This window comes from Berkeleyomyces rouxiae (assembly GCF_048999995.1).
Source record: "Berkeleyomyces rouxiae strain 22BRR77 chromosome Unknown BrBRR77_ptg000003l, whole genome shotgun sequence".
NCBI lineage: Eukaryota > Fungi > Ascomycota > Sordariomycetes > Microascales > Ceratocystidaceae > Berkeleyomyces > Berkeleyomyces rouxiae.
In genome coordinates this window covers 2,378,241-2,397,114 of record NW_027396493.1, presented here as the reverse complement: position 1 = coordinate 2,397,114, position 18,874 = coordinate 2,378,241, and the positions used below count along the sequence as shown (strand labels likewise).

General features: G+C 48.9%; 6 protein-coding genes across 6 annotated transcripts; 3 read left to right on the top strand and 3 right to left on the bottom strand.

The window, feature by feature from the left end:
• Positions 1 to 533: 533 nt before the first annotated feature.
• BROUX77_003853 (uncharacterized protein) lies at positions 534 to 2,314 on the bottom strand (the record flags this gene model as incomplete). The annotated part of the gene is made up of 5 exons (XM_073748550.1): positions 534 to 614; positions 698 to 1,056; positions 1,115 to 1,740; positions 1,807 to 1,913; positions 2,177 to 2,314. The coding sequence occupies 5 exons, from the start codon at positions 2,312 to 2,314 to the stop codon at positions 534 to 536; spliced, it is 1,311 nt and encodes a 436-aa protein (XP_073606278.1).
• A 1,092-nt stretch (positions 2,315 to 3,406) lies between these two features.
• BROUX77_003852 (uncharacterized protein) lies at positions 3,407 to 4,215 on the top strand (the record flags this gene model as incomplete). The annotated part of the gene is made up of 3 exons (XM_073748549.1): positions 3,407 to 3,475; positions 3,615 to 4,025; positions 4,090 to 4,215. 3 exons carry the CDS (start codon positions 3,407 to 3,409, stop codon positions 4,213 to 4,215), a joined length of 606 nt encoding a protein of 201 aa, XP_073606277.1.
• Positions 4,216 to 4,871: 656 nt separating this feature from the next.
• On the bottom strand, positions 4,872 to 7,088 carry BROUX77_003851 (uncharacterized protein; the record flags this gene model as incomplete). The annotated part of the gene is made up of 3 exons (XM_073748548.1): positions 4,872 to 6,420; positions 6,482 to 6,932; positions 7,010 to 7,088. The coding sequence occupies 3 exons, from the start codon at positions 7,086 to 7,088 to the stop codon at positions 4,872 to 4,874; spliced, it is 2,079 nt and encodes a 692-aa protein (XP_073606276.1).
• A 505-nt stretch (positions 7,089 to 7,593) lies between these two features.
• On the top strand, positions 7,594 to 8,231 carry BROUX77_003850 (uncharacterized protein; the record flags this gene model as incomplete). Its single annotated transcript, XM_073748547.1, has 3 exons — positions 7,594 to 7,810; positions 7,886 to 7,945; positions 8,080 to 8,231. 3 exons carry the CDS (start codon positions 7,594 to 7,596, stop codon positions 8,229 to 8,231), a joined length of 429 nt encoding a protein of 142 aa, XP_073606275.1.
• A 497-nt stretch (positions 8,232 to 8,728) lies between these two features.
• On the bottom strand, positions 8,729 to 11,635 carry BROUX77_003849 (uncharacterized protein; the record flags this gene model as incomplete). Its single annotated transcript, XM_073748546.1, has 4 exons — positions 8,729 to 9,817; positions 9,885 to 10,998; positions 11,324 to 11,421; positions 11,486 to 11,635. 4 exons carry the CDS (start codon positions 11,633 to 11,635, stop codon positions 8,729 to 8,731), a joined length of 2,451 nt encoding a protein of 816 aa, XP_073606274.1.
• A 686-nt stretch (positions 11,636 to 12,321) lies between these two features.
• BROUX77_003848 (uncharacterized protein) lies at positions 12,322 to 14,465 on the top strand (the record flags this gene model as incomplete). Its single annotated transcript, XM_073748545.1, has 2 exons — positions 12,322 to 13,747; positions 13,804 to 14,465. 2 exons carry the CDS (start codon positions 12,322 to 12,324, stop codon positions 14,463 to 14,465), a joined length of 2,088 nt encoding a protein of 695 aa, XP_073606273.1.
• Positions 14,466 to 18,874: the final 4,409 nt, after the last annotated feature.

Here is an 18,874-nt window from a genome sequence, read left to right as displayed (position 1 = left end):
GCGCAGCAGTAAAGGAGCCCGTCTTCTGGGTTATGTAAGCATCGTTGACAGACCAGACGACAGCCAGCCAAGCAGATGGGTCACTTTTTCCACTGGCACAGGCCAAAAACCATCGCTGCCAGCGCATAATGCAACGCACGCAGAGCCCCGCCTTGGTAGATCCCACGGCTATGGCCATTTTCAAATTCTTCCTTTTGCCAGCCAAACTATGGACGATGGTTCTGAGCCACGAGCACAGAGCCGCGCTTCTGTGTCCTCTGCCCGTGTCCGCGGCTTTCATTCTTCGCCAACCCATACATACCAATCCACGTAAAGGCGGGCATCATGGACGCCGGAACTATGTCAAGGCTCATGGCCCGCGCCCCGCTTTTGCCGCCCAGGCATTCAAGAAACTTCCATATCATGAGCTAACATCTTCAAACCTCAGAGAACCGAACTTGGGGTCAAGTTGAATATATTAATAATAGTTAAGGATAAGCTTACAACTTATGCTTCCTTTGTAGTCCGTTTCTCAACTCATCCCCGGCCTCGCTTCACGCCTTGTAGCCCAGAGCCACAAGGTTGTCCTTGAGAGCATTCAGTGCCTTCTCGATGTCCCCACGCTCGGGGTTTAGCTATTCAACCGTTAGTGATACTTCTTTGGTGGGTGAGATGCTCAGTTGCTACTGTTGTTGCAACATGGTAAAAAATGACTTACCGAGCTGACGCCCATGTGGCCGAAGCGAATGTACTTGGGGGCAATCTCCTTGTGCACACCACCGGCGAAAATAACGCCAGCCTTGCCCAACGCAGGGAGAATATCACTGGCCTTGACGCCCTCAGGCAGGTAAATGGCAGTCATTCCATGAGCCTGCTCATCAGCCTTCGAGGCAATCTGCTTCAGCCCAAGGTCGTTAATATACTTCTTGATTTTATCCGAAGTCTCGATGTGCTTGGCGAAGCGTTCTGAAAGAGGCTTGGCCAGGATCAGAGTCAGAGCAGTGTTGAGTGCGTGAATAAGCTGGGGAGAGGGCGTGGCGAAGTACGAGGGCTTTTTGGCTTCGTAGTTCTTCATGACTTTGAGATAGTTAGCACAACCACTGTCAACAGATTTATAAGCGGCCATGGGACTTACTGGGACCCCAGTTCTTCATGGATGCAAAGTATGAAGCGGGAGGAGTCTTGCGAGACTCAAAAGCTTTCATGGCATGACCAGAGAACATGGAGATGGATAGACCGGCAGGGCAACCAATGGCCTTTTGGCTAGCAGTAACAACACCGTCCAGGCCCCATTCGTCAAATGCAATCTCTTCGCAAGCAACACTGCACACTCCATCGACAATAATGAGGGTATCGGGAGAGACCTTGTGCACCAGAGCGGACAGGTTCTTCAATTCACTAAGGACGCCGGTTGAGGTATCAACGTGCGTCACAGTGATGGCCTTGTACTTCTTCTCGGAGAGAGCCTTGTCGATTTCGGGGAGCTGGGGCTTGGTACCAATCGGTGCCTTGAGCTGTGTGACTTTGGCACCGTAGGTGGTCAAGCAATCGGCAAAGCCATCGCTAAAGTAACCGCTGTGCAGAACAAGGACGTCCTCACCGGGCTCGACGAGGTTGGCTGCCACAATGTCCCAGCCCAGAGTTCCAGACCCAGAGATGATGAATGGTTGCGAGGCAGGATTGGTGGTCTGGAAGAGCTTGCGTGTCATAGAGAGAGTATCGCCAAAGGTCGAGACAAAGTCGGCAGCAACATGGCTCTGGCTGTTGGACAAAACAGTTAGATTGGAGCTGCTTTTTCAGACCATAGAATAACAGCATGAGAGGTACCTGTAATGGCTCATAGAGTTGAGAACGGCATCGTCAAATTCAATAGGGCCCGGAATGAGCAACGTAGGATGAGGCGGCTGGGCAGACATGGTAGCGATTCGTGTGTTCTAATGGAATTGATATTGGCAGGTTAGAGAGCGAGAGTTGGCAGAACAGTGAAGAGCAGATGAATAATCCCCAGTTGTGTTTATATATGAGTAACTATCTATGCAGAAACAAACAGGCGCATGTACAAGTATGCTGCATACATGCCGGCAAAAACGCTCTGCCGAGGTTGTCGTCATCACTGATCAAGCTGAGCAGGCGGACAACTGGCAGCTGATTAAGCAAGGAGAGGTACCCATTGGCGATAACATTAACACGAACTTACCTGGATCGTTCTTAGTGTCGCGGTAACAAAAGTTGAATGTTGAATGCCACAGTTAATAAGCGGAATTCGAGAAGTCGGGGACAAGTTGAAATTGGCGCAAGCAAGCTGCCGAGAGAGATTCCGCGCCTTTAGAGCCATTTTGAACATTCAGGCAATTCAGCTCCAGCTCCAAACTGGCAGAAAAGAAAAGAGGGGCAAAGCCGATATTAGAGCTTCTAGCAGAGACCTTGGCGCTTGCCTAAGTCAGGCCGGAATTCTTGGAGCCGCGGAGATCGGCGTATAGTGGGAGACGGGCTCATTCAGGAGCAAAATAGTGGTGGAGACGACGGTGGGCGTAGATATTCGTTTTGCTGTCAGTTAGTTTTTACTACTACTACAACACTCTTTAGCACGAATCGGCCTTGTCTACATATTGTATTCTCTGCACCATTCTCGGAAAAAGGGATGTATGCTCATCCATAGCTGCAACAGGCATTTTTGGGGATAGCTGAAGCTGTCTTGAGAAGCGAAGCAGCTTGCCGATAAGGCCCCACAATACAGAACTGAGGGGCAAGTTGAAGCTTCTTATCTGTTATCAATGAGCACAGACCCTTGCTATCGGTCCATAACCCTAGAGAAGCATCAAGCGCTAGATCATGGAATATGTATACCTCAGGGATCATCGATATGCTGAGCTCTAGGCCGTTTTCCTCATTGTATTTAAGTCTGATTTTATACTGTATTCCATCGTTTGGCAGTGATAGGCGCCGAAAAGTTGAAAGTTTCTTTCTTGCGATGTATAGTATCTGTAGTCATGTATAAGCTGTGAATAGGGTCAACTTCTAGCTAAACCCCTCGACTCGACTATTTGTACAAAACAGCGCACAGGAGTTTCAAGTAGAGTCGACACATGCCATCTCCCAGATTTTAGAAGAAAAGAATTCAAAGGCTTAACTAGAGCTAGCATAGTCATCACTAACTATTTCTTTCGTACTGTGGCTCAGCTTAATACGACCAAGAGCTTAGCAGCCTTGCACCAAATCTTCCCTCTCTCAACCTTGACCAGCCCCAGAAAACAAAGCGTGACGTCGTTGGTTTCTACGATCCTTGCTCCAATTGGCCTGCCACCAAATTCGCGACCACACAGAACACTGGCTATTTACTAGAGCTCGCCTCCCGCAACACTACAACGTTTGCCCGTCACACACTTGCCTACCAGTCCACCTACGAAATCTTGCGCTCTATTTCACCATGGCTTTTCTCATTCTTGTCATTGGCGATATGTACATCCCAGATCGTGCCCTCGACATACCAGCAAAGGTCAGCTTATTTGCTGCCTAGCCCGCTCAAGCATCCCTCATCACCAGATTGTTCGAGTTGCGCCCACCAAGCTCCTGCATTGAATCCCATCAAAAAAGCTGCATACTATGGACTTGCTAACCTAGCCTCTCATCTCTAGTTCAAAAAGCTGCTTGCCCCCGGGAAGATTTCACAAACGCTGTGCCTGGGCAACCTCACCGACAAAACCACCTACGAATACCTCCGCAGCATTTCTCCCGATCTGAAGATTGTCAAGGGCCGCTTCGACGTAGAGGCGACCTCGTTGCCTCTGAGTCAAGTAGTCACACATGGTTCACTGCGCATTGGCTTCCTGGAGGGCTTCACGCTCGTGTCCAACGAGCCTGACTTGCTGCTGGCTGAGGCCAGCAAGCTGGACGTCGACGTACTATGCTGGGGTGGCACTCATCGCTTCGATGCCTTTGAATACATGGACAAGTTCTTCGTGAACCCTGGAAGCGCAACCGGGGCTTTTCTGCCGTCGTGGACAAACGAAAACGAAGACCCGGTACCGAGTTTTTGCTTGATGGATGTACGTACCACCAAATCGCAGTTCCATAGCTATGTATGCATATCTATATTAACACTCAGGCCAGGTACAAGGAATATCTCTCACACTTTACGTCTACCAGTTACGAAAAGATGAGGAGGGCAATGAGACCGTTGTGGTTGAAAAAGTCACATACACGAAACCTGTTGAGCCCACAGCTCCCACATCATAGACAATTGGTCTGGTGGATCAGCTAGACACATCACTTAGCTATCTTTGACCATAGAATCCTCTTAACTGATGGATTCTGATTATACCCATACTACTCACACAATCGACTCTTGAAAAACTAGTTACGCAGTGTGACACAAAATCACATGCGAATCTGTACCACGAACCCAAGACCATGAGTGACAGTGGGAACTCCCGGGATATCCAAGATGAAATAAAGGCGATAATGATTAATAAGAAATCGTGCCGTGTTTTGCCCTCAGAGAGAGTGAGGGCATACCAATGCTGTCATATACTAAAAGAAAGACGGCCAAGCCAAGGCAAAAGTGAAAACTTCGTAATGTCAACAAGGCAACGCAATACAAAGAACCAAGGGAATTTTAAACTAAACAAAAATCCAAAAAAAAAGGAATCGTGATTTTGTAAAAACAAAAAAAGACAGACAAGACAGCCGTATAGGAGCTAGGCATGAAGTAGATGGCCCTGCTTTCCATGAAAGCGCCTGATTGGATATATGAGAAACATGAACAACAAGAAAACAAGACCAAGGAAGAAAACAAAGGCCAAAAGAAAGAACAAGCCAGAGAAACCAAAAGAAATGCCTACCACGTATCGATTTAGAGACAAATGTGCTCTTTTTCTTCTTCCAACTCCGCTTTACGTCAGTGTACTCTTTCTACGGAGAGCTGCCTTTGTCCGAGGAGCAATGAAAATGCTCGACCCGTCCGTCTGGCTGCCTTCCGATTCATCATGAAGAGACGCTTCCATATCCGCTCTTGATCTCTTCGGGGCAGCCATTGTGGCCCGCTTCCTGCTCGCTCTCACCGGCTTGTCCAGTTCTGCGACAGCGCTGTCCGTGTCGACGACTGCAGCAGACGCTCTGCGTTTACTATAAGAACGTCGTTCCATGACGGCGGTGGCGGCAGGCGAAGAAGTGATGAATTCATAAAGGTCGACGTTCTTCGGGCCATCGCTTGCTACAGGCTTTGCAAGTGCTGTCTTGCCTGCATTGTTTGCAGAGTCCACGGCAACTGAAGAACGACGCTTCCGGCGGTCCGTCACAACGGAACTCGGAAGGAACTCATCCTCTTCGGCGTTGGTAGTATCTGTTATTGTGCTGATATCAGATACCTGTGAATTGTTGGTTTCAACGACATCTATAGCTTCAATTGAAGCTCGGGGCTTAGGCACAACCTCAGGCATGACGTCTTGCTTTGATGAGGAGGACCGGCGCATATACTTGCCCTCTCCAGCAACAGCATCAAACAACTCCTTGGTAGGGCGTCGCATTTTATCACGAAGGTTGGGCTCAGCGTAGCTCACAGAAGCTCTAGCTCTACGACTCGGCCGTGACGTCTCTCCATTCGATGAAATGTGGGCGGGAGGTGGAGTGTCGCCTAATCTGGACATGTCTCCAGCCGCTTGAGGCTCAGGAGATTTCGCTGTCAAGAGATCAGAGTCGTTTCCGACGTGTTCATCGTTGTCTGGAATGATTTCAACAGTCACTGGCCGCTTTGGCGTACTAACTGAGGGTTTAATGGTGTGGAATGTCTGTTGTAATTGCTCACGGTTACGTATACGTGAATTTTCACGGACAGTGGTGGCTTTTTCTTTTTCGCCTTCAATACCATGCTTGGCAACTGAAAAGCTGTTCTCGCCACCTTTGATGTTCTCCTTGCCTGTATGACGAGCCACAGACAAGTCTTTGTTAGTGCTCTTGGCCGACAAAGGCTTCCTTGAGACCTCGACAAGCTCATTTTGTTTTTCTTGTGCCTCTCTACGGAGTGCAGCAAGCTCCTTGAGATTTTTGCCCTTAGTTTTGTCGCGGATCGAAGATGCTCTGGTGAGACTACTATCGCGGTCGCTATCGGATGAGGGGATTGGTTCGTATTGTTCGTTTCCATGTTTACGCTTGCTAGTTCTAGTAGAGATGACAAGAACCGGTTCACGTTGCTCAGTAGGACGCTTGGTTGATACAGTTTCAACGGACTGGTGCGCGTCGACGTCCTGTGAAGGTTCGTGTTGTTGGGGTTTGGTAGACTGTGATTTCGTGATCCGAACTTGTATGTTGCTGGTAGTTTTCTTGGTCGGAGTCTCTAGCAACAAGACTTCATCGACTGAGCATGAGGCTGAAGAGATTCGAGGAGCGGACGAGGGCGAATTGTCAAGAGTGCATGTTTGCTGAGTAGCGAGCAGTTGTTCGGGTCTGTTTTCGGGGATATGATTAGCCAAATACAAACATCGAGAAGACATGATCCAAAACATACCCTTCAGATATACGAGGATAAGATGTATGCTCCATTATTGGCGTGAGACGTCCCTCTTCACGTGCGCGAGTTTCCACTTCCTTCGCCATATCGCGAAGAACCTTATGTGACGCGCTCCGGCGCCGTGAGACTGATTTTGGGGTGGCAATCTTTCTTGAGCTTGGTGAAAGTGACTGTCGCTTTGGTGGTGGCTCATTTCCTAAGCTTGCCAGAAGATCGCTAAATCCGGCTAGCTGGGCCTCTAGCTGAGCTTTTATTTCGAGGGCGTGGTCGGCGATTCGAGCTGCTTTGTTGTTTTCTGCTTCGGTCTCCATACGAAGAATGACGGATCTCAGCTCAAGGTTTTCAGAGAGCATTCGGGCGCACTCGGCCTCGAGTTGTCGAAGGCGAATAGCTTGTGTCGAGTTGGTTCGCGCAAGCTCTCTATTTTGGCGCAACATTTTTCGTCTGACTATACTTGGTCAAAGGCGTACCTTTTGGTTAGTATATGCTACACCCAAGCAAGCCTGTAGTTTTCCTATTACATACGCGCTTCGACAGTCTCTGCCGAGTACATGGTTGGTTGTTGTTGTTGATCTTGCTGCGCAGGATCGTTCAAGCGTGCCATGGCTACGATGGTGTTGTCAAATTGGCCTGTAAGACTGGCAAGAGATCATCGGCGGACAAGGCACGTTTTCCTCGGCAAATGCTTATGGTGGTGTTGTACCACACTAACGAGATAAAAAAGAATACCAGTGAGGTTGGTGGTGGGAAAAGGGGATGAGCGTGTCTTCGCTTTGGCTTCTTTGACGTTGGATGGTCAATGTCAAGGAATTTTTGGCGGTCTGTATTTACATTTGTCCCAAAGTAGTTAGCATCAAAACCTTGTTTGCGACTGTTGCCGGGCCAAAATGTGCAGAGCCAAAACATTACTGCCAGTCACGTGGTGTCTTGGCAGCTGGCGCGATCTGCTTGTGACACCTGCGATAGATACGCTCACTATCTCGAGACGTTGGTTGCGGACTTCACCTCTCGCTTGCGGTGTCATTATTGACTACAGTGTCTCTATTCTCTTTATCCCCGACTATCTGGTCTTTTAATCTCTATCCGGCTTTCTTCTCCCCATTGCAGCCATGTCTATGCCCTCCCGTTCTTTAGGTCATCTCCGAGGCCCAAGCCAGCATGGCAGTGGTTCTATGGCTGGCCAGTCTTCGATGTTGACCGCTCGTATATCTGAAAAGAAAATGGAGCTCGACAACCTGAAAGAATTAAGGGATCTCAGTGCGGCGGTCGCTACTCAGATGGAGAACTTGGAGCAGAAACTAGCCACGCTCTCCGACGGCACAGAGGGTGAGCTCAATTCCTTTCAGAACAATGAGCCCTCATCACGGGCTTCAAATTATACTGGCTGACATTATACCTTAGCTATTGCGCTTGTTATGAGTAACTGGCATAATGTGCTGCGAGCGATTAGTATGGCATCTTGTGCGTGGTATCTTTATCCTCCATTTCTCATTGAACCTATTACACCTTGCACACATTTGCAAATCTCAATGAAGAAAACTCACGGCCCGCCTTGTCGGTTACTAACATCATGAGCTCTTCTTTCTCACGTCTAGCAAAACTAGCTAAGCCGATGCTAGCTGAAGAGAATCAACCACCTGCCCTTCCCCAGACTCTCGTGCGGATTCCAACCGAGCATGCACCCGCAGTACAGGAGCGTGCTGACGAAGTTGCTGAAGCGGAAGCGGAAGCCTCGATGGCGGAATGAAAGGCAACATGATCGAGCCCGTTCATTACTCCTTCTGCTCTTTGACTCCTCGTCAATGCCGATCTAGAAAGATCGCTGCCTGGATTCTTACGTGCCTGGGAAATCTTGCGCTATTGGGTGTGCTGGTACATAGTACTGTCATCAACAACCCATTCAGAACATACTGAGCTGTCAGGCGACTTCTGAGCTGTATCAATCATGAAAGTTGTGATGCTTATCTGATCGCTAGAACATATGATGGACTGCCAATACACTGGAGTAATTCATAACCCAGTACAGCGCCATAGAGATGGAGATTAGCATGTGTTGTTGCCAACGCATGTGCCCAAAATCAAACATGGTATACAACCTTCAAGGCCATCTTATTACTCATGACACTTCCCTTTAGATAGTTGTTATAATGACAATAAGGAACTTGGATGATATGGTGCATTTATTTATTTCCCGTCCTCTAACAATGAGTATTAAATTTGGGCTTTAACAATTCGCATCCAAGTCTAGCCCCAGAGAGGAGCGGTAACCTCCACAGCCTTCTCAACTACCACACGCACACGGTCTGCAAAAACCTTGTTGCTAGACTCGATCTCAAGGTGTTCCAACCAAACTTTGGCCTGCATCTTATCCACCGTGACTAGCACTCCAGGTACTGGGATGCCAAGTTTGTGGAGCCTCTCTAGTTCGGCCAGCTTTTGTTTTGCAATCTCCTCCTTCTGTTCCTCTGTTTTCTCGTCACCATCTTCACTACCGCTATCAGAAGAATCGCCGGGGACCTTGGGCTCTTTGATAGGTATGACGCTATCCGCGCCAAACTGAGCCTCTAGGAACATGAAGATGCGGTCGAGACGGTCGGCGGAAGAGACATGGGCATGGGGGTTGCTTTCAGGAAGCTTGGGGGGCTTCTGCTCCTCCTCCTCGTGAGAGTGCGAGTGGGGGGTACTAGATCGTTTGACGGCCGCGGGACTAGTCTCTGCCATCATGAGCAGAACAATAATCGAATCTGCCATGCTATCGTTGAACATATTGCCCTCCCATTCTAATTCCACCTCGCGGTTGCTCTTGTATCTCAGCTTGATGCACCCCATGACCATGTATGCGGCTACGACATGGGGAACCTCTTCATCCGCCATCTCAACATCATTTTTCGCGCCATCGTCAAACGCGTTCAGGTTCCTCGTCTCAAGGAGTTCATCGACGGCGCCAAATGTACTCTCAAGAACCCATTTAATCAACTCAGGCCCCGCTGCTCCCATGGTGAACCTCTTTTTGCAAGTAATGGCTGTTGTATTCAACCCAGCGTATTCGCGAAGATCGTCGGGGGCCATAAGAGACAGTTTGAAGTCGTTCTGAACCAAGACGCCAGTAACCAACCTTGCCTCGCCGCTATCCGCCGTAATAACCTGATTAGGCGGGGGGATTTCAGCCAGCTTTCCGACGACCTTGGCAATCTTGTCTGACTTGAACGGGATACGTAGCTCCTCACAGTTTTTAGGGCTGAAAACTTTGACCTTGGTGGTCTTGTTTGCGTTAAGCGATAGAAGCTTTGACTTGAGACGCATCATATTGTGTACCTCGCCGTGAACGAGAATCTATCATCAAGTTAGTCATGCCTGCACAACACTGGTTACAAGAAGATGATTAAACCAGGAGACTTACCACAACAGGAGCAGCAACCTCCTCAATGAACTCGCGGTTCTCATTGCCGTCGACGTGAGCAGCAAAGGAATACTCTGCCACACTACACCGTCTAGGTATCATAGCCTTCTCTCCGTCTCTACGAGCAGCTCCAATGTTCCGCGACATGACGGCCTGGATCTGGTCGGGTTCTTGCATGATTTGCTTGGCCATTGTCCCCTCAACACTGTAGCCGGTGATGATGACACCATTCTTCTCATTTGGTGCCCAACGTTCAAGAAGCTCGCGACTGACACCATTTTGAAGCATACCAGGACTGGCGAGCATAACACAGCTTCCCATATCATCGAAGCGATCTAAATTCTTCAGAGAGCGAATGTACTTGAAATCCCAAGGACCAGCTCTGCCAGTGACGTCACCCGATGCCACAGCTTCTGCCAGTCGCTCACTGAAAAGCCGCTTAATGTTGTCATTCATGGCACCAACGTAGGTTTGGTATACCAACATACATTTCCGTGCAAGGTTACTGGCGTAATAGATAGGTACCTTTTGGAACTCGCTATGCTTCTCCCAGTACTCGTCCAGAATGAGAAGCAGCTCCTGCGCTCGTCCCAGAGCAAAGACAGGCATGAGAACACGCCCTCCGCGGTTAAGAATGCCGGTGATAGACTTCATCAGCGCTTGCTCTCTTTCCATACGTGGGGTGTGAGAAGAGACACCGTAGGTAGACTCAGTGATGAGAACATCAATTTGTATGCCGCGAGGAACTTCAGCAGAAACAAGATGGCGGTCTTGCTCGCGCGAGTAGTCGCCTGTGAAGAATATTTTAAGACCTGCGATTTCAATCAAGAACATGGCAGCGCCCAGAACGTGTCCCGCAGGGTATGGAGTTATGCGAATGGAGGAGACTGTGTGTGTGGTATGGTAGTCAATAGCCTCGATCATAGAAAAGGTATTCAAATGATCTCTCTCGGTGTATACTGGCTGCGATGAAGACGAAGAGCCGCCAACACGAACACCGTCTTGAATAAGCCACTTGTAGATGGCCTTGGTAGGGTGGGTCATAAAGACCCGCCCTCTGAAGTTGGTCTTGGCCAGCACGTATGGCAATGAGGCTGCATGATCGACATGGAAACTAAACGGTAGTTAGCGGCAGCTTGAGGACGAACTACATGGGCACAAGGAACGAGACGATAAGCGTGATTGGGATATGGATAGCAAAACTTGTATTGATATTTGGATATGGGCTCTCAGGCAAATGTCGCCAGGATAGGCTTCAATCAAATAGAAAGGCATGCGCTCTTCACAGCCACAAGAAAACACTCCACCCCATTGCTATAGCCTTTTTCCTCTTCATGTCTTGCCTGAGCCTCGACGACCTAGCAACATCGCTGGCCCTTTGATTGTGCGTGTTGTTCGCAGTCTTGTGAGATCTGGATGGGTGTCACGGGTGAACTTACTGGCTGATTAATAGTACATCAACTGTACTGAGATCGAAATCGTCGAAGAAAGGCAACGCAGCAAGACCGTCGTATGCCGGGTGTTGGCCTGCGTCAAGCTGGAGAACGGATTAGCCTGTAGATCACGGTACAAGAGTACGGCACACCTCCAGCGAAACTCACCATTACTGTTTTGCCCTTATATTGGATAACGTGGCATGACCGGCCGACTTCGTTGCCGCCACCAAGACACAGAAATACCAGCTCGTCAGATGGATCGACAGGATCCTCATTGCCGGCAACCATGGCACCAGCTTTACGTTTCGTAGCCATGATGTTTGGGGCACTTGCTTTGCGTTGGGAGTCACTCTGGACGGTTAGTGACAAAGATTAGTGATAAGGTGTTTTAGGTGGAGATATGGCGAGTACAGCCTGCCAATATCTTTCAATGCTTTACAGTGAAGCTAAACAGGACGTGGTGAAGCTGTCTCTCCAAGGCTGGGGAAACCAGCACTCTAGCTCTGCAAGCGGCAACAAGGCAGCCAATGAAAAGCCGATATGGGACCCACCGTTGTTCCTTTTCGTCCCAAACAAGGCCTCAGGTCGCTTGAAAATCCACACACGTGACGCGTCAGGTGAGAGTGACGAGGGCAATTTTCGGGCAGCCGAATTTGGACACTCGTCTGCAACATCACGGCCAACGACTTGACGCGACAAGGTAGAGCCATTGCTTTGAAATTTCTTCCCCGACGCGATTTTACCACCAGCACCGCATCGCATACGGCTCAGCCAGTCACGACACTATTTGCGACCGCCAGGCCATCAGTTCCCCGACCTACTTGGACTTTTCGCGAGCACTGAGCTAGCTGATGCGGGCTGTGACGTGCTGTTCTTGGGGCCCGTCATCCTGTCCGGCCTACTATCTCTGAATTCCCCCTCCAAAACCCGGCTCACTTCGAACTTCGTACGCGCATCTCTTGGGTGCCATCCGAGTCTAGACGGCCTATTGCTCTGCTGTTATGCCTCAACAATCCACGCCTGCTCCCACGTCCCAGAACATCGTCAGTACTCCTCAATCGGTCCCGTCTCCCGTTTCCCAGCAAACTGCTTTCCACCTCCCACCAAACAAAAGGCCACGACTGTCTCCGCCAACCTCGCAACCCCAGTCGCCCTACACAGGTCCTCCGTCTTGTATCGCCAGTCCCAACTCGATAAAATCGCCTTCCGCTGTCGCGTCGCCTCAACCTGGTGGCATTGCTTTACCTATGGCGACAGCTGCCACAGCTTTTGCGACGCCTCAGCAACAAAGTTTAATGGCTTCTGGCCTCCATCTCCCCGAAGGTGCCGTCAGTCCACCGCTCGCTATGGTACAAGCGCAACAGCGGCCCTTGGTCGCAGCGCCAAGCCCAACGCCTATCTACACAACGTCAACTATGGTTCCTGTCCCCGCTTTGTCGCCGGCACCGGCATCGCCAGTCGTCATGACTCCTGATGCTATGACACCTATGACGCCCGGCATGACGACGCCCATCCAACAACAACAGCACTTACAACATCAAGCACTTCTCCAACAGCAACAGCAGATACTCCAGGCCCAGCAGCAACAACTACAGCAACAGCAACAACAACCAGTCTTCCAAGCTGTTCTTCCTGGTGTCATGGCACCCCCAGCCCGCCCTACTGAAAAAACGGGCAAAGAAAAAGAAGAAGACTACCATCCAACCGATTCCTTGGCTGGCACTGGTATCGACATAAAGGCGGAAGAGGCATATATGGCTAGCCTATACGCTATTGGTGATGAAGGCAAAGGCAGCTTCTCCCATCTACCTCCTGGCTCCCGCCCCTCTATGTATGGCTCCGGCCCAATGAATCAACCAGCAACTCAGACGACACTCGACCAAAACGAGTTTGCAACTCAACTCTCCGAAAAGGCGTGGAATGAGGCAATGTCACGCTGGGAGAAATCACATGTACACGAGCTCAGCAATCCATTTCTGCTCATTGCCAATCTTCACCACCGGGCGGACAGGATTGCGCGCGACCAAGGTCTTACTCTCAACCTTGAAACCAAAATCAATCCCAATCTTCCCAAAATTAAAAACGCCCCAGATCCCATCGAGCCTCGTCTTCAAGTTGACACTAAAATTCTACCTGACTCCAGTGCAGTCGTCACTGTAGCGGGGTCCTTTATCCCACATGAAGCAAATTTGGCAGATCAAATGGCGCTTTTATCCCTGGCCACCAAATACCGTCTGAAATCATTGCTTGGGGAGGCAGATCGGATCACGCGCAATCGCCAAAATCATTCACATGGCGAGGTCCCGGTAGAGTGGCAGTCAGCGGCAGCGGAACTAAAACCCTTCAAGGGTGACGTATCAATAGCGATTGAGGAGGCAGATGACCTCAACCAGAGTGCTGACTCGATACATGCTGCAGGCCAAAAAAGTACGTCTTAATTACATTCTACTCAATCTTGGATACTAATATTACAATCAATGTAGGACCTGTTGATGCAATCAAGCCCACTGAAAATGGCCCCCCATCCAAAATTCCCAAAGTCTCAACCAATCACATCATACAAACCGTCCGCGAAACCGGCCGGTCTGAACGTGAATGGGAAGAGAGAAGGTTGCGGCGACGTAATGCTCGCCTTGCTGGGACCTCAGATACGTCAGGCTCTCAGGCAAGGGCGGGATCTGTTGCCCCCGGAGCGTCAGCGGGCAGCAATGCTCTTGACAAAAAGGACGGAGGAGTCAAGAAGGAGCCCAAACGCGGGTCAAAGATGGCCGAGGCCAGTCATGCATCTCAAAACCAGACCAGTTCGATGTTTGCAGGTTTTGGCGCTGCCGGTAACCTCTTTGGTAAAAAACGCAAGGGCAAAACTTATGACTGGATGAATGCCGGCGCCGGTGGTGGTGGAGGTGCAGGTGGACGTAGCGGAACAACCACGCCGGGTAAATCAAGTGGGGGCAACGCCCCAGCAACACCGGCTCCGCTCACCTCAGACACGGGCCGAAACCGGCTCGGTACATGGCGTGAAGACAAAGAAAAGGGTCGTATGATTCAGCTCCGTGACTGGGTTGCGGTGTTGACGGACGACGGGCTTGATAGCAGAGCCATCCAGGTCACGCTGGACAAGTTGGATTCTTCGATGCCGAGATGAATAATCTAATGCGTGTAAGCCGGCACTCCCGGCATGGCGTTCAGGCTACAACTCCAGATCTCTTCTCAAGGTCGGCGGCATGCTTTACCCGCCGTAAGTATCATTGGACAAATTTTGGCATATTGTCTGGACCTTTGCTTCTTCTCGTTCTCTTGCATGTTCTTCCTTTTCTTCCCCAAACTGATTTCTCTAGATATCCCGCCTATACGGGTTTGAGAACGAGCCCTTTGTTGTCATCTTTGTGTTATCCTTCATCCATACGTTTGTTCTGCCATGCTGCATTTCGCATCTTCTCCTCCCTCCTCGTCTCTCTGCGCCTCTGTTGGGCGTGCTATTATTCACATGCCCTCCCTCCTTCTTTTATTTCGTATTATTCTTTTTTTTTAACAAAGCGATTGGGACAGGGTGTTTCAAACAAATATCTTCTACATGGTGTCTGTTTTTTTTTTTTTTTGCTTTTTTCATTCATGTTATCTCATGCTGTGGATGGTGGTATTTCTGCCTGTGTGTGCATTTTCCTTTTTTTGCTTCATTTATCCATAACCTCTTCTATCTCCGTCGATTCCTGTGGCTTCGACCTAGCATGCCATCTTATTCCTTTTATTTTCTTTTTTTCTATGTCCATCTTTGACGTTTGTTTCAAATGCTGTCCTTTTCTCCGCTATCGTGCGTCTTAGGGCAGTTCTCTATGATAGAAAGCTTCCCGCCAGCGGTCGTCTTTTTTCATCTTGTTCTTTCTTATCTTTTACATTTGTTCTGCTTGCTGGTTTTGTCTCAAAACTCAAATGTATAAAAAAAATAATCACATCAAAAAGTGAGAAAAAATCAAAATATAAGAAAGGGCCGCTTGGCTTCGACATACAGCGATTACGTAGCGCACACGCAGGTAGCATGTCATGGTTGATGAACTCGTGATTTATTTGTTGGAGTTGTACAGGATAATATTGCCTGTGCGTCTTGGCCGTGTATCCAAATGTGGGCATACTTTTGGTCACGCATGTGTGCTATAACAGACTGTCTATATACGCATGTATGAATGCATGTCTTTTTTTCTCTCCAATTTAGAGTTTAGAATGAATGATCCCACCCCTCCCCCCCCTCCCTTCTCTTCCAAAATTCACCAGGGGTTCATCCTGTGAAAGAAAAGTTCATGATAGCCACGAGGACTGGGGAATCTTAGCTGACAATGTTCATGGGAATTATAACTTTACAGGTTGTCAACAAGGGGCCAGCAGTCGAGAGGAGCGAATTTCCATGTTAGGATACGCAGCCATTTACCCTAACCCTGGCGAAATCCATGCTTGTAAAAGTAGGTATGAAACGTATTAGTCAGAATGACACCGATGAGATCAATGACATCGTCGAATACGAAAAATTAGGACTACAGCTTGACACATACAATCAAAGCTTAGTGGTGAGAGCATTATAGAGAGAGCAAAGACACGAGGGCCGAACGAACAATGAGTCACGGGTCACGCGTGGCTGTGTTTTTGCTTGATTTCTCGCGGCTCTTGTGCAATGGGCTGCACTGCCTTTCGTTGAGCTTAACACATTAACAGCATATACTCCATGTCTTCTCTTATCTTATCTTAATTTCTGGATAGCCTATCTCCGCTACTGTTTTGACGTTGGTACATAGCGCCAGAGGATTGTGGCAGGCTCCTCTGGAAGCGGTATACTGCATGGACAAAGAGGGGAGCATTTAGCATGTTGAAGGGCTTCATAGGTATGTTGTGTGTACATACATACGTATGTGCAACCGGAGCCCACAGGACCGGGTCTACAAATCCATTGAAGACTGGAACACGGTTGATTGTGCTGCTGCGACTGGTTGACGTAAGTATAAGAATCTCAAGTCTGTTTTGAGTTGGGGCACGAAGCTTTTCATGCTATAGAGAGTGAGAACGCCCTAAGCAAATAGACTACACAAAGCATGAACGTGCTTCGGTGCTTTTCTTGGATATAACTAGTCAACCAACTATACAAAAAATACTTCAATTTTGGTCCCTGTTAAAGAATGGAATGGTTGTGTCAGGATATGTGCTAACCCGGCGTCCCGAGGAGAGGGTCATATGTATATCAACACCCGCTGCACTTGTCTATGGACCGGGAAGACTGATGCATTACTTTTGTAGCACATAACTACGTTTTTGCATTCAACATGTACTTGGGACACGGCTGTGCTGTTGAGCATGATTGAGAATATTGCTTTCCTCTACGGATTTCAAACCATCAACTAACTAGAAAAAGTTGTAATAACTACAAGAAGCACGGTTTTATATGCAATGAGATGAGGCCTATTTCTACCACTCTAGTGTCTCTAAATAGTTATCATAGCCTCAGAGAGCTAGCTACCTAGATTGCCTTTGACGAACTGGTTAGTAAATTCATAACTTGGATCTGGGCTTGGGCCTGCCCTGGGTTGGTGGTTGTGGTCATTGTAGAGTCCATACGAGTTGCACACATGGAAACGCGTGGTAGTTAGCTATAACTAGGATTAGTTGACTAGTTATAGTATACGCACATATTTGGACACACAGACACACACGTATGGATGTGGTTATATTTTACAGTACATATCTACCAGTAGATTCATTGCCTCTGCACAGCTTCAGCTCGGGTCTGATGAGGAGAAAAGACGACAGAAAAAGAAAAGAAGTAGAAGAGAACAAGAAAAGGTCTTAGAAATATAATACTTAGCACTATCATGGACATGGCTCGTGTTAGGCCCAGCCACAACTTATCTCTGTCATGCCAAGTCCCTAGGCCACTAAATGGTGGGCCTCATGGAAGCATCAAACTTGCAAGTATGGGCATGGACATGACAAGCAAGGCTAGGGGTACGGATAGCAGGTAGCTAGAGTCCAAGTAATCGACCACGCGTGCACGCCTTTGGTCTCGCCATGTGCTTGTCGTTGTTCTGGAAAGCCGGCATTTCAGTGTTGATTGGCTCTAGGGACAAGGCTAAGCTTTGTCCTGCCCTCGAAGAAGAAGAAGCTTTGGCTTGTGTGTTATCGTCCGATAAAATTGTGTATGGCAAAGACCAAAGGCAAGACATGCACACTTCCGACCGCCCGACTCGACAAGCAACAAAGATACAACACCCTGGCATGTTGTACGCGTGATGATGTGTTGTTGGAATTATTGTTGAGGGTCCGGCTAGGGATTGGTTGTGTTTGAGTGTTTGAGAGGGCTGGAGGACAAGCTTGGAATTGGAGAGTGTTGCAAGGGTTGCATGCCACCTGGTACCAGGGTTCGACGATCAAGAGGTATGCTACCGCTCACTTAGTCATGATGTATTGGAAAGCTAACTAGTTATAGTCAATCATATTTTCCCTTTACTATCCATTCGCCGTGTTGTCGTCTGTGTGCCTGTCTGTGTCAGTCCCAGGCCCAGTGTTACACATGTATTTAGCTATGGCTGAATCGATAAGTAACACAGGGGCTGGTTAACTGCATAGGGAAATATCAAGATATTGGCCGGTATTGGGAAGGACACACAGATTACGGGAGCCTGCAGACAATGGAAGGACGACAGAGCCGTAGGCACTGCGCTGGTGGAAGCTAACGGGCTTGAGAGGCCGGACCACGGCGATTTGGTATTACGAGTTCAGCTGACTTTATCAATAGCGGGGGCATGCATATTGAGCCTTGGCTTTTTCTTGGGGTTCTGAATATTTATCGGGTGTAATACTTTTACTGGAAGAGTGAGCGAGCCCTGGGTGAGAACATGCATGTTGCGGCGATGCTGGTCTCGGTGCAGGAGTCTACGGGTTGCCAGTCTAACAATAAACGATGAAGAAGATGAACGAGAAGAAGAGACTATGACAGACAGCGGTGTATGCATATCAAGATCATAGAGGAGAATCCCAAAGAAAAGCAAAGTAATAAAGCCAAATCACAATGCTGTGCTGATGAACACTTGGGCCAAGCCTATAAGCACATACCAACAACATCAGCGCATCAACTAGCACATACCAGAACATACCAGGCGATAAGGACGACAGCACCGGGCTTATCAATTCCAATTGTGTGCTTGTAGGCAGACGCATCCACGCCCCTCGCTGCCAGCTTAGCTTGCCACCCCGACCGACTTGTGGAGAGCCGAACGGACGCTAACGCAGCGGTCGGGTTGGGTGCCGAGAGAGAGGGAGAGAGGCGCCCCACACATCTGTGAAATCTGTGCCTGTGCCAGTGGGTGCGTGTGTCATGTCTCACAGGATAGGCTCGCAGTCTCAGGCTAGCACGTGCCCATTAACTTAGAGCAGAGCCTGCGGAAAGTCGGTAGCACTGGTACAGTAGTACTCCGTACTTTGGATACGGGAAATAGCAGAGAAGAATAGAAGGCCTCAAAACAACACAGCATAAGCCGAGGGCGAACAAGAGGCACCAGATGGCAAAAGAAACGA